The sequence below is a fragment of the Bombina bombina genome, chromosome 3, assembly GCF_027579735.1.
Source record: "Bombina bombina isolate aBomBom1 chromosome 3, aBomBom1.pri, whole genome shotgun sequence".
Lineage (NCBI taxonomy): Eukaryota > Metazoa > Chordata > Amphibia > Anura > Bombinatoridae > Bombina > Bombina bombina.
The window spans coordinates 507,120,214-507,138,168 of NC_069501.1; the positions used below are offsets into that span (position 1 = coordinate 507,120,214).

General features: G+C 41.7%; 1 protein-coding gene across 1 annotated transcript in view; it reads left to right on the top strand.

Annotated features, from left to right (window-relative positions):
- Nucleotides 1-17,955, top strand: part of LOC128652409 (cadherin EGF LAG seven-pass G-type receptor 2-like) — a 307,753-nt gene that overhangs the window by 178,631 nt on the left and 111,167 nt on the right. The window contains exon 21 of the mRNA XM_053705347.1: nt 8,555-8,764. Coding sequence (XP_053561322.1) covers nt 8,555-8,764 — 210 coding nt within the window. The remainder of the gene's footprint in view (nt 1-8,554; nt 8,765-17,955) is intronic.

Genomic DNA, 17,955 nt, shown 5'->3' on the forward strand with positions numbered 1-17,955 from the left:
TTAGTGCTTTTCTGTGCAGGTAAAAATACTGACAGAGACATTCAGCTTCCCTCTGCATGATACAGGACATCTCTGAAGGGCTCAAAAGGCTTCAAAGTCGTGTTTGAGGAGGGTAACAATCACAGTAGACTGTGGCAGTTGTGAATGTGTTTAAAAAACGTTTTTGTCATTTATTATTCTGTTTTTGTTATTAAGGGGTTAATCATCCATTTGCAAGTGGGTGCAATGCTCTGCTGACTTGTTACATACACTGTAAAAATTTTGTTAGTGTAACTGCCTTTTTTCACTGTTATTTCAAATTTTGTCAAAATTTGTTTCTCTTAAAGGCACAGTAACGTTTTTTTTATATTGCTTGTTAACTTGCTTTAAAGTGTTTTCCAAGCTTGCTAGTCTCATTGCTAGTCTGTACAAACATGTCTGAAACAGAGGATACTTGTTCATTATGTTTAAAAGCCATGGTGGAGCCCCATAGGAGAATGTGTACTAAATGTATTGATTTCACCTTAAACAGTAAAGATCAGTCTTTATCTATAAAAGAATTGTCACCAGAGGGGTCTGTCGAGGGGGAAGTTATGCCGACTAACACTCCCCACGTGTCGGACCCTTCGCCTCCCGCTCAAGGGACGCACGCTAATATGGCGCCAAGTACATCAGAGACGACCATAGCGATTACTTTGCAGGACATGGCTGCAATCATGAATAATACCCTGTCAGAGGTATTATCCAGATTGCCTGAATTGAGGGGCAAGCGCGATAGCTCTGGGGTTAGACGAGATACAGAGCTCGTAGATGCTGTAAGAGCTATGTCTGATACTGCTTCACAATATGCAGAACCTGAGGACGGAGAGCTTCAGTCTGTGGGTGACATCTCTGAATCGGGGAGACCTGATTCAGAGATTTCTAATTTTAAATTTAAGCTTGAGAACCTCCGTGTATTGCTTGGGGAGGTATTAGCTGCTCTGAATGACTGTGACACAATTGCAGTGCCAGAGAAATTGTGTAGGCTGGATAAATACTATGCAGTGCCGGTTTGTACTGATGTTTTTCCAATACCTAAAAGGCTTACAGAAATTATTAGTAAGGAGTGGGATAGGCCCGGTGTGCCCTTTTCCCCACCTCCTATATTTAGAAAAATGTTTCCACTAGATGCCACTACACGGGACTTATGGCAGACTGTCCCTAAGGTGGAGGGAGCAGTTTCTACTTTAGCAAAGTGTACCACTATCCCGGTTGAGGACAGTTGTGCTTTTTCAGATCCAATGGATAAAAAATTAGAGGGTTACCTTAAGAAAATGTTTATTCAACAAGGTTTTATTTTACAGCCCCTTGCATGCATTGCGCCTGTCACTGCTGTGGCGGCATTCTGGTTTGAGGCCCTGGAAGAGGCCATCCATACAGCTCCATTGACTGAAATTGTTGACAAGCTTAGAACTCTTAAGCTAGCTAACTCATTTGTTTCTGATGCCATTGTTCATTTGACTAAACTAACGGCTAAGAATTCCGGATTCGCCATCCAGGCGCGAAGGGCGCTATGGCTCAAATCCTGGTCAGCTGATGTGACTTCAAAGTCTAAATTACTCAACATTCCTTTCAAGGGGCAGACCTTATTTGGGCCTGGTTTGAAAGAAATTATTGCTGACATTACTGGAGGTAAGGGTCATACCCTTCCTCAGGACAGGGCCAAATCAAAGGCCAAACAGTCTAATTTTCGTGCCTTTCGAAATTTCAAGGCAGGTGCATCATCAACTTCCTCTGCTTCAAAACAAGAGGGAACTTTTGCTCAATCCAAGCAGGCCTGGAAACCTAACCAGTCCTGGAACAAGGGCAAGCAGGCCAGAAAGCCTGCTGCTGCCTCTAAGACAGCATGAAGGAGCGGCCCCCTATCCGACAAGGGATCTAGTAGGGGGCAGACTCTCTCTCTTCGCCCAGGCGTGGGCAAGAGATGTTCAGGATCCCTGGGCGTTGGAGATCATATCTCAGGGATATCTTCTGGACTTCAAAGCTTCTCCTCCACAAGGGAGATTCCACCTTTCAAGATTATCTGCAAACCAGATAAAGAAAGAGGCATTCCTAAGCTGCGTACAAGATCTCTTTGTAATGGGAGTGATCCATCCAGTTCCGCGGACGGAACAAGGACAGGGGTTTTATTCAAATCTGTTTGTGGTTCCCAAAAAAGAGGGAACCTTCAGACCAATTTTGGATTTAAAGATCCTAAACAAATTCCTCAGAGTTCCATCATTCAAGATGGAAACTATTCGAACCATTTTACCCATGATCCAAGAGGGTCAGTACATGACCACAGTGGACTTAAAGGATGCCTACCTTCACATTCCGATTCACAAGAATCATCATCAGTTCCTGAGGTTTGCCTTTCTAGACAGGCATTACCAATTTGTAGCTCTTCCATTCGGGTTGGCTACAGCCCCAAGAATTTTTACAAAGGTTCTGGGCTCACTTCTGGCGGTCCTAAAACCGCGAGGCATAGCGGTGGCTCCTTACCTGGACGATATCCTGATACAGGCGTCAAGCTTTCAAATTGCCAAATCTCATACAGAGATAGTTCTGGCATTCCTGAGGTCGCATGGGTGGAAAGTGAACGAAGAAAAGAGTTCTCTATCTCCTCTCACGAGGGTTTCCTTCCTAGGGACTCTAATAGATTCTGTAGAAATGAAAATTTACCTGACGGAGTCCAGGTTATCAAAACTTCTAAATGCTTGCCGTGTTCTTCACTCCATTCCGCACCCCACGGTGGCTCAGTGCATGGAAGTAATCGGCTTAATGGTAGCGGCGATGGACATAGTGCCATTCGCGCGCCTGCATCTCAGACCGCTGCAATTATGCATGCTCAGTCAGTGGAATGGGGATTACACAGATTTGTCCCCTCTACTAAATCTGGATCAGGAAACCAGAGATTCTCTTCTCTGGTCGTTATCTCGGGCCCATCTGTCCAAGGGTATGACCTTTCGCAGACCAGATTGGACGATTGTAACAACAGATGCCAGCCTTCTAGGTTGGGGTGCAGTCTGGAACTCTCTGAAGGCTCAGGGATCGTGGACTCAGGAGGAGAAACTCCTCCCAATAAATATTCTAGAGTTAAGAGCAATATTCAATGCTCTTCTAGCTTGGCCTCAGTTAGCAACCCTGAGGTTCATCAGATTTCAGTCGGACAACATCACGACTGTGGCTTACATCAACCATCAAGGGGGAACCAGGAGTTCCCTAGCGATGTCAGAAGTCTCCAAGATAATTCGCTGGGCAGAGACTCACTCTTGCCACCTGTCAGCGATCCATATCCCAGGTGTAGAGAACTGGGAGGCGGATTTTCTAAGTCGTCAGACTTTTCATCCGGGGGAATGGGAACTCCATCCGGAGGTGTTTGCTCAATTGGTTCTCCGTTGGGGCAAACCAGAATTGGATCTCATGGCATCTCGCCAGAATGCCAAGCTTCCTTGTTACGGATCCAGGTCCAGGGACCCAGAAGCGGCACTGATAGATGCTCTAGCAGCGCCTTGGTTCTTCAACCTGGCTTATGTGTTTCCACCGTTTCCTCTGCTCCCTCGTCTGATTGCCAAAATCAAACAGGAAAGAGCATCAGTGACATTGATAGCGCCTGCGTGGCCACGCAGGACCTGGTATGCAGACCTAGTGGACATGTCATCCTTTCCACCATGGACTCTGCCTCTGAGACAAGACCTTCTAATACAAGGTCCTTTCAATCATCCGAATCTACTTTCTCTGAGACTGACTGCATGGAGATTGAACGCTTGATCCTATCAAAGCGTGGCTTCTCTGAGTCAGTAATTGATACCTTAATACAGGCACGAAAGCCTGTCACCAGGAAAATTTACCACAAGATATGGCGTAAATATCTTCATTGGTGTGAATCCAAGAATTACTCATGGAGTAGGGTTAGGATTCCTAGGATATTGTCCTTCCTCCAAGAGGGATTGGACAAAGGATTATCAGCTAGTTCTTTAAAGGGACAGATTTCTGCTCTGTCTATTCTTTTACACAAGCGTCTGGCAGAAGTTCCAGACGTTCAGGCATTTTGTCAGGCTTTAGTTAGAATTAAGCCAGACGTGGACTCCTTGCCCAGTGTGCTTAGTGGAATGTGGCTGCACCTCACTGACGAGGCCCATAGGAGGCCGAAACGATCGTCTGGGGTTGTCATGTTCCTTGTTCAGAGGAGAATTGCCTGGTATTTCGGGGCTGGACTGACCTTACTTGGCAGGATCAGACTGATATACTTCAGGAAAGTTTTCTTCTGTGAAAAGCACACTGGTCTAAAAGAGGCTGCTTCCAGGTGGTAAATCGCCATAGAACAAGCCACTGAGCTGTTGTTCGTTCCTGGTAGAGCGCTTCTCTCTTCGTATGCAAATTATTATGACCCTGGGGAAGTCTCCCTATGGGTGATGGGGGAAACCAGACGTGGACTCCTTGCCCAGTGTGCTTAGAGGAATGTGGCTGCACCTCACTGACGAGGCCCATAGGAGGCCGAAACGATCGTCTGGAATTGTCATGTTCCTTGTTCAGAGGAGAATTGCCTGGTATTTCGGGGCTGGACTGACCTTACTTGGCAGGATCAGACTGATATACTTCAGGAAAGTTTTCTTCTGTGAAAAGCACACTGGTCTAAAAGAGGCTGCTTCCAGGTGGTAAATCGCCATAGAACAAGCCACTGAGCTGTTGTTCGTTCCTGGTAGAGCGCTTCTCTCTTCGTATGCAAATTATTATGACCCTGGGGAAGTCTCCCTATGGGTGATTGGGGAAACCAGACGTGGACTCCTTGCCCAGTGTGCTTAGAGGAATGTGGCTGCACCTCACTGACGAGGCCCATAGGAGGCCGAAACGATCGTCTGGAGTTGTCATGTTCCTTGTTCAGAGGAGAATTGCCTGGTATTTCGGGGCTGGACTGACCTTACTTGGCAGGATCAGACTGATATACTTCAGGAAAGTTTTCTTCTGTGAAAAGCACACTGGTCTAAAAGAGGCTGCTTCGAGGTGGTAAATCGCCATAGAACAAGCCACTGAGCTGTTGTTCGTTCCTGGTAGAGCGCTTCTCTCTTCGTATGCAAATTATTATGACCCTGGGGAAGTCTCCCTATGGGTGATGGGGGAAACCAGACGTGGACTCCTTGCCCAGTGTGCTTAGAGGAATGTGGCTGCACCTCACTGACGAGGCCCATAGGAGGCCGAAACGATCGTCTGGGGTTGTCATGTTCCTTGTTCAGAGGAGAATTGCCTGGTATTTCGGGGCTGGACTGACCTTACTTGGCAGGATCAGACTGATATACTTCAGGAAAGTTTTCTTCTGTGAAAAGCACACTGGTCTAAAAGAGGCTGCTTCCAGGTGGTAAATCGCCATAGAACAAGCCACTGAGCTGTTGTTCGTTCCTGGTAGAGCGCTTCTCTCTTCGTATGCAAATTATTATGACCCTGGGGAAGTCTCCCTATGGGTGATGGGGGAAACCAGACGTGGACTCCTTGCCCAGTGTGCTTAGAGGAATGTGGCTGCACCTCACTGACGAGGCCCATAGGAGGCCGAAACGATCGTCTGGGGTTGTCATGTTCCTTGTTCAGAGGAGAATTGCCTGGTATTTCGGGGCTGGACTGACCTTACTTGGCAGGATCAGACTGATATACTTCAGGAAAGTTTTCTTCTGTGAAAAGCACACTGGTCTAAAAGAGGCTGCTTCCAGGTGGTAAATCGCCATAGAACAAGCCACTGAGCTGTTGTTCATTCCTGGTAGAGCGCTTCTCTCTTCGTATGCAAATTATTATGACCCTGGGGAAGTCTCCCTATGCGTGATTGGGGAAACCAGACGTGGACTCCTTGCCCAGTGTGCTTAGAGGAATGTGGCTGCACCTCACTGACGAGGCCCATAGGAGGCCGAAACGATCGTCTGGGGTTGTCATGTTCCTTGTTCAGAGGAGAATTGCCTGGTATTTTGGGGCTGGACTGACCTTACTTGGCAGGATCAGACTGATATACTTCAGGAAAGTTTTCTTCTGTGAAAAGCACACTGGTCTAAAAGAGGCTGCTTCCAGGTGGTAAATCGCCATAGAACAAGCCACTGAGCTGCTGTTCGTTCCTGGTAGAGCGCTTCTCTCTTCGTATGCAAAGAATTAAGCCTGTGTTTAAACCTGTTGCTCCTCCATGGAGCTTAAACTTGGTTCTTAAAGTTCTTCAAGGGGTTCCGTTTGAACCCCTTCATTCTATTGATATCAAACTTCTTTCATGGAAAGTTCTTTTTCTGATGGCTATTTCCTCGGCTCGAAGAGTCTCGGAGTTATCTGCCTTACATTGTGATTCTCCTTATCTGATCTTTCATTCAGATAAAGTTGTTCTGCGTACATAACCTGGGTTTTTACCTAAGGTGGTTTCTAACAAGAATATCAATCAAGAGATTGTTGTTCCATCATTATGTCCTAATCCTTCTTCAAAGAAGGAACGTCTTTTGCATAATCTAGACGTAGTCCGTGCCTTGAAGTTTTACTTACAGACTACTAAAGATTTTCGCCAAACATCTAACCTGTTTGTTGTTTACTCTGGACAGAGGAGAGGTCAGAAGGCCTCGGCAACCTCTCTTTCTTTTTGGCTTCGGAGTATAATCCGTTTAGCCTATGAGACTGCTGGACAGCAGCCTCCTGAAAGGATTACAGCTCATTCTACTAGAGCTGTGGCTTCCACCTGGGCATTTAAAAATGAGGCCTCTGTTGAACAGATTTGCAAGGCCGCAACTTTGTCTTCCCTTCATACTTTTTCCAAATTTTCCAAATTTGATACTTTTACTTCTTCGGAGGCTGTTTTTTGGAGAAAGGTTCTACAGGCAGTGGTTCCTTCCGTTTAAGTTCCTGCCTTGTCCCTCCCATCATCCGTGTACTTTAGCTTTGGTATTGGTATCCCACAAGTAATGTAACAAGAGAAAACATAATTTATGCTTACCTGATAAATTTATTTCTCTTGTAGTGTATCCAGTCCATGGCCCGCCCTGTCCTTTTCAGGCAGGTCTAAATTTTAATTAAACTACAGTCACCACTGCACCCTATGGTTTCTCCTTTCTCGGCTTGTTTCGGTCGAATCACTGGATATGGCAGTGAGGGGAGGAGCTATATAGCAGCTCTGCTGTGGGTGATCCTCTTGCAACTTCCTGTTGGGAAGGAGAATATCCCACAAGTAATGGATGATCCGTGGACTGGATACACTACAAGAGAAATAAATTTATCAGGTAAGCATAAATTATGTTTTTGATGCTAAAGTGCCCGGTTTTTAAAAATTTGATTAAAAACAGGGGCACTTTAATTCATCAAAATTTACATTTCACTCCTGTTGTGAAAAAAAAACAACTTACCTTTTAATCTTGACAGCAGCTCCAGCTTCCTCCACCCGTTGCAAAGCCTCTTCCTGGGTCTAAAAATGAGGAATCCAGCTTCCTCCAATAACGGGAATTGAATCAGACACTGATTCCCCTGGGGGGGATGCCGTCATTGGAGGATGACCTATCCATCATTTCTGACATCAGAAATGGCTTGCGATGACCGGAGGAAGCTGGAGCTGCTGTCAAGTTTAAAAGGTAAGTATTTTTTCACAACAGGAGTGAAATGTAAATTTTAATGAATTAAAGTGCCCCTGTTTTTAATCAAACTTTTAAAAACTGGGCAGTTTAGCATCAAAATTTACATTTACTTTAAAGATTATATACAGTACTTGTAATTCTGGGGCTACTACAATTTCAGTATACTAATATTTTTATTATTATTTTGGATATAGAATATAGAGTGTGCTTATGGACTTTTTTACTTTCTCTGTCCATTACTGTGAAATAAGGTTTTTGTTTCAACCTTAGTTATTTGTAGGTTTTCATTTTTTACAACTTAAAAAGTAGCACCTTTTGTGAGTAATAGGTTTCACCCATGTTTATATTCTTTTACATTAACAAGTAAGAATATGAAGTACTGTGTTAAATGGTCTAGAATGTTAAAATTATTATTATTGTAATGTGCCACGCAAATTTACCTATATATTTTCTAATTCTCTTCTAATCTACATACTATCTCCCAATGATTACTTCAACACCATTTTCTTTTGGTCTATCTGTCCTCTCTGCAGTCCATAAGGATGCATATTCCTTAGTCCTCGGAATAAAATTTAAAATCTAGACCTTAACATACAGGCCCTCAACAACACCACACCATCTTTAGACTTTTTTAGAACTGCACTTAGTCTGCACTTCTCTGCCTTCATTCACCTGGCTCAAGCTTAATTTTTTGTTTTAAATTCCCACAAACACCAGCAACCTATATTAACCTATTACATGTGTAGAAGGGGAACTGTTGGAAGAAATCAAGATCCCACCTGTCCTGTAGATTACTTTATTTATAAATAATGGCTACACATCAGATGACAACTCACAAATCTTGTTATTTTGTAAAAAAAAAAAAAAAATAGAAATTCTCTACATCATGCACCTAGATTTATAAAATACAGTACCAACTTATTCTGCAATACAGTAATAATAATAATTATAATAATAACTTTACTAATTTCTTTCAGTTAGAAACTGTAAATCGGAACATCTCATTGCTAAGCCCAGCTCTTGCACAGCAAGGAGCCCGGGATCTGTTGGAAGCTACAGAGGGAGCAGGCACCTTCATTGGCAGTGATGTGCGTGTGTCTTACCAGCTGCTGAGTACTATCTTGCATAAACAAAGCCTGGAAAGTGGCTTCAGCCTGGCAGCAACACAAGACGTCCACTTCACAGAGGTGAATTACATTTTTTTTTATATAACTTTTATATGCACTGGGAAACAAAACAATGAGAGTGACTCACTTTATTGCGGTGATCTGGAACTAAACACGCAATATCTCTGATGTACGCTTGTATGTATTTATTTGTTTATATGTGCAAATATGTATGTGCACACACACAGATATATACATACTTTTGAGCCCTTCCCAGTCGAATACCTTAACATATAAAATATAATTTTTAAACAAATATTGGGCCAGATTACGAGTGGAGTGCAAAATATCGCTTACGCGAGCCGATATTTGTGCTCCAATCAGTAATACCATTGCACACAAATGTTCCCTGGTATTACAAGTTAGGTGCAATGCAAACGTGACCTCGCATTGCAAGGAAGATTTGCGCTCACGAAAGCGCGCTTCCATAGGCTCCAATGGGAACCTAGCGCAGCGAAGGGGGTAAGTTGCGCAGGGTTGGGCAGCAAAGTTTAAATATATATGTATATGAATATATACATATATATTTGTGTTTATATGTGTATACATACATTAACACATAAATGTATATGTATATAAGCATATACATATATATTTACAGGAAACACACAGTACCTATAAACTGTTATGCAAAGGCGCTTTTGAGTGCAGTTTTTTTTTTTTTTTTTTTTTTACACCAGCACACTTTAAGCACTAAAAATGACTTTGTGCAGTTTTTTTAAAAAACAGATGCTACAATTTAAAAAAAAAAATGGTTATTTATTGTGCGCCTGTAAGGCGAATTTGGCAGTGTACAGGCGCGCCATAAATTAGCTCTCCACTTGTATTCTAGTCCCTAAGGTTTTTTGCTTTTTTTTAATAGAAGTAAGCTTTTTGCGCACGTTGGGTTGCACTCGTAATATGAGTTAAAAGTAAACTGTTTTCGCTCTCACACTTATCCAACGTGCATAAAAAGCCGATCTTAGAATATTGCACATGCGATTACCTATTCCCCCATTGAAGTCAATGGAGAAAAAAAAAGTAGAAAAAAAACAACCTACTCGCGTGCAAACCCGATTGCATATTCTCAAGTGCACTAACCCGACATAAAAATATGAATATTTCACATTCCAATGTTCTGCACATAGAAGAATATGTTCTATGTATTCATAAATACATATTTCTGTATATATCTGATGGTATTTCTTTCCTAATATATGGAGATACCACAACGTCATCAATTACTAGTGGGAATATCACTCCTGGCCAGCAGGAGGAGGCAAAAAGCACCACAGCAGAGCTGTTAAGTATCACTTCCTACCCACAATCCCCAGTCATTCTCTTTGCCTCTGTCAATGAATACAAGCAAGTTTTTTTGTTTTTTTTTGATGAAATTATTTTCTTTTATTTAACAATATGTAAAACAGTACAAAAGAAAATAATATAATGCACAGCTGTACACAATAATAATATTTAGACTTTATTTTAACAGTCTTTACTAAGTTGATTCCGGACCTGGTGTCAATCCAAAAATTAATAATAATCATCTTTCTAACCTATATTCCCACCTCCCTTTCTCCATTCAATCCTTTGGTTTCCCCTCGGAACATTATATACAGTTCCCATTCTATTAGGAATTGGTTTTGTCTATCCAGAATGTTTGCTGTTAATTCGGATCTAAGATAGTGGTATTCTAATTTCCGTAATACATATGCATAAGATAGTGGAGTTGACTTCCAAAACTTGACTATACTAGTTACCGTGAATATCATTTCTGCTCATTTGTGTTGATGTTTCAGGATATCTTTATTTGGAAAGTGTAAAAGTACTTGCTCTGGTGTGAGCGTTATTTCCTTAGTGAACAACCGTCCCAAAAATGTTGCTGTTTCTTCCCAAATATTTCTAATTTTATGGCAACTCCACCACATATGGAGGTACGTACCCTGTTCCTCCACATAAAACCTACCTGATCTGAATGGATTAATTTTCCTATGATAGAATTTAATCAGCTAATATTTTTGTGAATAATTTGATGTCTTGATTAATAAGTGATATAGGTCTGTAATTTTGGCGATATTGAGGGCTTTTATCTGGCTTAGGGACTACTGCAATGCGGGCTAACAACATGTCTGGTGGGATCTTGTTTCCTTGCATGATTAAGTTAAACAATCCAACCAGCTGCGGGACAAGGATCTGTTGAAGATCTTTATAGAAGAAACCAGTAAAGCCACCTGGGCCCGGGGTTTTATTTGTCTTAATATCTTTGATGGCTAAGTAGATCTCTTTAGCCGTTATTGGCGCATTTAAAATGTTCCTATCCTCAGTCGATATCTTTGGTAATTGGGACATTTCCAAGAAGCTATCTAGTTCTATTGTTTTGTCCCTGGGTGTAAATTATATAAGTCAGTATAGAAGTCTGCAAATGAGTTAGCAATCTTTAATGGGTCGTTAGTTGTAGTACCATCAGCTTGTTGTATTTGTGGGATTGAGGAGTGTCTAGTTATATCTTTCAATTTGTTCGCCAGCATCTTGTCTGGCTTATTGCCATAGATATAGTTTCGCGTATCTACCAGTCTAATGGCCTGTAGTGCTTCCTTATCTAATAGTTGATTCAGCTCTTCATTCTTTTCTCTAAGTGTTTTGGTTATGATTTTACTTGGATTATGTATATATTCTCTGCGAAGGGCTGAGGTCTCATTCTTAAGTTCTGCTATTCTAGCCTTATCTTGTTTTTTCTTTTTGTTAGATTCTGCAATCAAGATACCCCTAACGTACAATTTAAGTGCTCCCCAAGAGTCAATTGGGTTCAAGGTAGAGCCCTCATTAATTGAGATGAATTCTACTATGTCTTGTTGTAATTTTTGTAAGAGTAAGGTATGCTTCAATAAGTTAGGGTGCAGAGACCAAGCCCTACTTCTACCTGGGTTGATTAGGTCTTTAAGGGTTTTCTCTACCATAGAGTGGTCTGACCACGAACAATTAATGATGTTAGCAGATATAAGTAGTGGAACCATAATTTGACTAATTAGGATATAATCTATCCTTGAGTGTGTCTTATGAACAGGTGAATAATATGTATAGTCTCTAGTATTTTTATTAAGGGATCTCCAACCATCAATTAGATTCTGATCAAGGAGGAAATCATTTAGGATGTTTTGTGCGGATCTGTGCCCTATTACTGCTTCAGATAGGATAGGAGGACCTATCTATTTTGTTATTAAGGGTTAAGTTGAAGTCTCCACCTATTATGGTTTTATATTTTTTCCATTGTATTAACTGTTTATTTAGTCTGGAAATAAAAGACGCTTGATTAGTGTTGGGTGCATAAACATTAGCTAAGAGTATCGGAATATTTTGGATTTGCCCTCTTACAATGATAAACCTGCCCTCTTTATCTCTGATCACTTCCTCCTCTTTAAAGTTTAGTGATGAGTGTAGAAGTAGTGATTTCCCCATTTGTTTTCCCTTTATTTGTTGCGTGATACTGGATGGGGAATAATTTATCCCAATATTTAGGTGTTGTCTGGGATGTAAAATGTGTCTCCTGTAGCATGACAACATGCGCTTTGAGAGCTTTATACTCCATTATAGCTTTTTTTCCTTTTTATATTGGTATTTAGACCTCTGACATTGTGTGAGATTATTTTAATCTCCATATTGTCCCATTAATTCTTGCTCTTTTCTTAACTGACTTAAATGTAGTGATGACGGTGTATATAACACAGCTACTATGTGTTTAATGTGAGTCCCCTTTCGGTGTGCTTGTGTCTTTTGGATTTCTTTTCTACCACAATCACTCCCAGCAAAGTTGTAATAATTTGATTCTGGATTTTGTACATGCTGTGCAAATACTATAACATGTGACTAATAAACAACAAATCTAAGTAACATAACATTAAGAAAATAACAATTAAAAAAAAAACATATTACAGATTTCATCTGCAACTGTGGTTGGCATAGTGATCAGTTCATGCTGATCTTTTGTGAAGACCTGTATTGGGAGGGGGTTATGGGAGTCTGGGAAGGATATGGAAAGGGTACCAATATTTATACTTTGTTTGGATGTTTGGGTAAGGATAGATTTAGGGTAAGGTGAGGTGTGGGAGGGGAATAGGGAGGCTAGAGTATGACCTCTACTATAAGCATTCTAGTAGAATTTTAGAATATATTTATAATTCAAAGGATACTGAGGACTACCAATACCATGACACATCAAATCTGCAAGCAGTCCATCTCTGTAGTCCATGTCGTACCTTGGGCTAAAAAGAACAAAACAGATCCTTGAATTTTCTCTGTGTGGTTTCATGGAGGGTTAGCAACATCCCTGTTAAAGTGATTAAGTTCCACTTCAGGAGAATGTCCCGTCTTGGTTCTTTTAGATTTGCCGTTCTTGCCCACTTGTGTCCAGTCTCTCTGTGGGATCTTTCTCTGTGGTTTTGGAGAGCCTGTACTGTCCGATGATTCAGGGGCTAGCTTCTGTTGTCTCGGTAATAAAATTCCTTCTTCATTTGTGGAGAAGGAATGGGAGTTATTCTGATAAGAAAAAGTAAGTTTGAAGGGGAAGTTCCATCTATACTTGATGTTTTCTTTAATGAGAATTTGTGTCACAGGCTTCAACTCCCTCCTCCTTAATGTCATCGGGGATAGATCTGTATCTATCTAGAATCTTGGTGCCTTCATAGGTGAGCTTGCGTGCTGTTCTAGCTGCTTTGAGTAACTCTTCTTTAATATGGTAATAGTGCATTTTCACAATGATGTCTCTTGTGGCTGACTGGGTAGGTTTTGTCAGGGCCCGGTGAACCCTGTCCATAAGGAGCATGGGTAACTCTATCTCAGGAGTCAGCCAATGTAATAGATTAGTAACGTCTTCTGGGAAGTTCTTAAAGTTCTCTGGTAGATTTCTTATTCTCAGATTAGAGCAACGTGATCTATTTTCTAGATCTTCTACTTGATCCTCCAGTTTTCTGATGTATATTGAGTGATCCAATAGTGTAGTTTGTAGTTGCGGAATTTCTTCAGATAGGTCATCCAATTTTTCTTCTATATCTGATGTCCTGTGTCCGATTTCATGGATATCCTTTTTCAACTCTGAGAGAGCCGACTTGAACTCTTCTTGAAATATAGCCTTTATTTGTGTGAGTAGTTCTTTATTTGGTGTATCCACTGAGCTGGATACTTCCATTTCCAATTGATCTTGTTTGGCAATTTCTTTAGTTGGCGATGTGTTTTTCTCCACCAGCCGCTGTTTGGGTTATGTCTTAGTCAAGTAGTCCTTAACAGAATGGCTTCTGCTTTTCATGTTGTTAGAGTTTGCTTTAATCTCTTTAGTAAGCGGTGAAGAAATACAGTTATGAGATAGTTTATGAACTAGGGTCCCCAGAAAAACTTTGTTGTGTCCTTTATGTTGATGTGTAGAGGTCAGATTGATGTTATGTTTTCAGGTCATTTATTTAGTATGATCCTATGCCATTATCATGCAATTTTTATATGTCTTGAGGGTACATATCTGTCAGATGTATGATCTTCCCTATGATATCCCCCTATTCTCTATTAGGGTTGGTCAGAACGCTAGTAGTATATTACTGTTTGGACTCAGACATTTACTCCACACTTCTCGTGATTCTATACTTATATGTGTTGTGAATCCGGGTGCGGGGTACTCCAAAAGTTTTTAGTCTTCTCCCTAATATCTGAGGTGTTCTGACTTCAATCAAATGACTTACATCTGGAGCCTCATCTCTCACCTCTAGTCTGAAGCTGTTAATTTTTACATTATAAAGAGGCCTCTTGGTCTAGGAGTATAGTTTAATGGTTCAGAAAAAACTGTAATAACCCTCTCCTATCCTATACTCCTGTATGCCCATGGAGTGCAGCACAAGGGAAAGTCAGATTTTTACACAGGAGAGCTGGAGAGGAGACAAGCCGGGCAGTCAGCCCTGATAGGAGTACTGAGTGTGCCGTAGATCAGATGACTCACTCTGGAGCTTAATGTGCCTGTTTCTCTAGGGGCTGTGTGTGATAAGTCTGCCAAGCCACAGGTTAATGCGGTTATGAGAGGGCCTTATTGTTCCCAGATAAGGTGGATTGCTATACTATCTCTGTAGCTAACTTTATAACTGCGTAGTGCGACTTAGGCAAGATGACGATTCTCACCGCTATGCAGTGACTGGTCTGGTGTTAGGCCCCGATCTACATATGTCTTATTTAGTCAGTGAGTCTACTTAGCCCGATGCTTATTACTTGTGTTGTAGAGCACTTATGGTTTATGCTAGATGTAGGGAGTTTCTCAGATCAGATTTGTGGTCTGTTGCCAGAAGTGCTCTGTAGGCCGTTGCGGATTACACGGCAGTGTGTCAGGTAGGGACTTCCAAGATTGCCCGCAGTTACCTTCTCCCGTCCAGCTCCTACCCTCTCCCCTCCGGCGGCGTTCTCTCCTACCCTCCCCGGTATTGGAAGGTGTATTTCTATCACCGGGCTCTATAAAGACCTCTTGATCTGTAAAGTCAGCTTTTTCAAGCTCGGTCTAAGATGTTGCTCTTGCCCCCTTCGCCTCTGTTTATATAGGGTTGCTGGGGGTTTTTAAATACTTAAATCACTTTTTTTGCCCTGTGGTACACGGAGCTGGTCCAAAGCACGCCTTTCCAGCTCGGCTGTTAGCTCCGCCCAATACAAGCAAGATTTTTTGGGTCTAGCCGTAGTCCATGTTAATATCTTCAGTAGGGTAGTGGTGGCTTTAAAGCAGTTAGGAACTTGTGAGGTGGGCGTTGCTGCATTTTCCTAACATATTTGCTGCCCATTGTATAGAAAGCCAGAGTAGGTTTACTCTGTTCTTTCTTTTCTTTACAGGTCTCTGTGAGGAGTACAGTATGTGTCCTCTCACACCTTGTAAGCTGTCCTCCTGCCGGACTGCGAGACTGCAGGTAAGTGCCTTTTTGTCTTCTAGGTATGGAGATGGGCACTTACGTGATTTAAACTGCAACATTATCTGGGACATATATATCCTTTAGAAGGATATTCTAGAGCAGGATGCAGGCACTTTCTTGTGACCAGGAGACTAGGGGTTAATACTTTTTATGACTTATAAAGTATACCCTGATTATTTTGGTTCTTTATTTATGGCTCATGTATATTTTGGACAATCAGAGGCTGATTAGGGGTTAATTAATACCACTTATTCATTATTTATGCCTCATGTGGTTATAATTCATTTGAGCAATGAATTTTCTGTTGGGCTAATTGTTTTGTGTGGAATCGCTTCTGTTAGCATTGTATTGCCACGGTCGGTCCGGCACATTACAATTAATAGATCGTTTTACAATGGCGGAGACTGTCAGTTTCTTTGAGAGCGCGCTCTTTTACTTAGCTGTGCAATTCCCATGGGAGCTAGTCATGTGACCTGTCTCTTCAGCTTTTCAGTGTCTCAAGTGGAGTGGCGCCATTGCAATGCCGACTTTTACAGGGGACTCGGCTTTGCAGTGTGACTCTTTGCAGTGAATCCTCTATATATGTCCGGTGGTAAGGTGAGACACCTCAGTCAGTCTGCCTTAAGTTAGCGGTTACTTTTACTTAAAATGACAGTTGTTACTTTATATGAAATAGAGATTTACTGTTTTTTTATCAAATACATTTGTAAATTTCCTTGCTGGAATGAGGTTCATGACTACTTTGGTTATGCATTTCAGTTTTCTCCTCAAGCGCCCCAATCCTCAATGGTGTCACATGCAGTGCCCTGCGGTTCCTCTGAATCTCCTGGAGGAGTTTATTTGCCTGCAGAAATTGCTGCACAGGTATCTTCAGCGGTATCTGCGGGATTATCTGCTTTTCCTATGCTAAAGGGAAAACACAAGAGGACATTTTGAGATTCAGATAGTAAGGTTTCTGTTCTGCCTGCTACTACACAGGTTTCCCTCCCTCATAAGTCTGATGAGGAGGATATGTCGGTAGCTTGTGAGGGTGAAATCTCAGATTTGAACAGTATAATTCCTTCATCTGATGCTGAAGTGGTAACCTTCAGGTTTAAGCTTGAACACCTTTGTGTATTGTTAAAGGAGGTTTTGGCTACTGTGGACAATTCTGATACTCCTGTCATTGTCAACCCTAAGAAATCTAGTAAACTTAATAAATACTATGATGTTCCTTCCACTGTGAAAGTGTTTCCTGTTCCACACCGTGCTGCAGAGATTATGTCACAGAATGGGAGAAGCCAGGGATTCTTTTTTCCTTGTCTCCTAAAAAGATATTTCCTGTCGCTGTCTCCGTTAAGGATTCTTGGCACATGGTGCCTAAAGTAGAAGGGGCAATTTCTACTCTTACTAAGAGGACTACTATCCCTATAGAGGATAGCTACTCTTTTGAGGATACAATGGACAAAAAGCTGGAGGCTTCTTTGAAGAATATATATGTTCATCAAGGCCTTCAATGGCAACCTGCAGTTTATATTGCCACTGTGTCAAGTGCGGCACTTATTGGTACGACGCCTTGTCTTATTCACTTAAGGTAGAGACTCCTTTGGAGGAAATCCAAGACAGGATTAAGGCTTTCAAGTTAGCCAACTCCTTTATTCTAATGCTACCATGCAAATTATTAAACTGGGAGCCAAGATATCTGGCTTCGCTGTGCTAGCCCGCAGGGCGTTGTGGCTAAAATCTTGGTCAGCTGATGTTTCCTCCAAGTCCAAGCTTCTGGCTGGAGAAAAAGGGTCTTTTCTACCACAAGACAAGAAGAATAGACCTAAAGGATTGTCGTTCCTTTCGTAACTTCAAAGGAAAGTCTTCCTATTCCAAGCAGGAACAGTCCGAGTCTTCTTGGATACCCAATCAGTCTTGGAATAAGGGGAAGCAATCAAAGAAACCCTCAGCTGATTCTAAATCAGCATGAAGGGTTTGCCGACAATCCGGGATCAAATCAAGTGGGGGGCAGACTTTTTCTGTTTTATTAAGCATGGATACGAGATGTCCCATATTCCTGAGTTGTGGACATAGTTGTGGACTCAGGTTTACAAAACTTTTCCTCCCAGGGGCAGGTTTCACCTCTCAAGGTTATCTGCAGACCAGATAAAAAGAGATGCATTCTTGAATTGCGTTTGGGACCTTTCTTCCGTGGGAGTGATATATCTTCATGTTCAGGGATCATCACATGTTCTTGAGATTCGCCTTTCTAGACAAACTCTTTCAGTTTGTTACTTTCCGTTTGGCCTTGCCACAGCTCCCAGAATTTTCTCAAAGGTTCTGGGG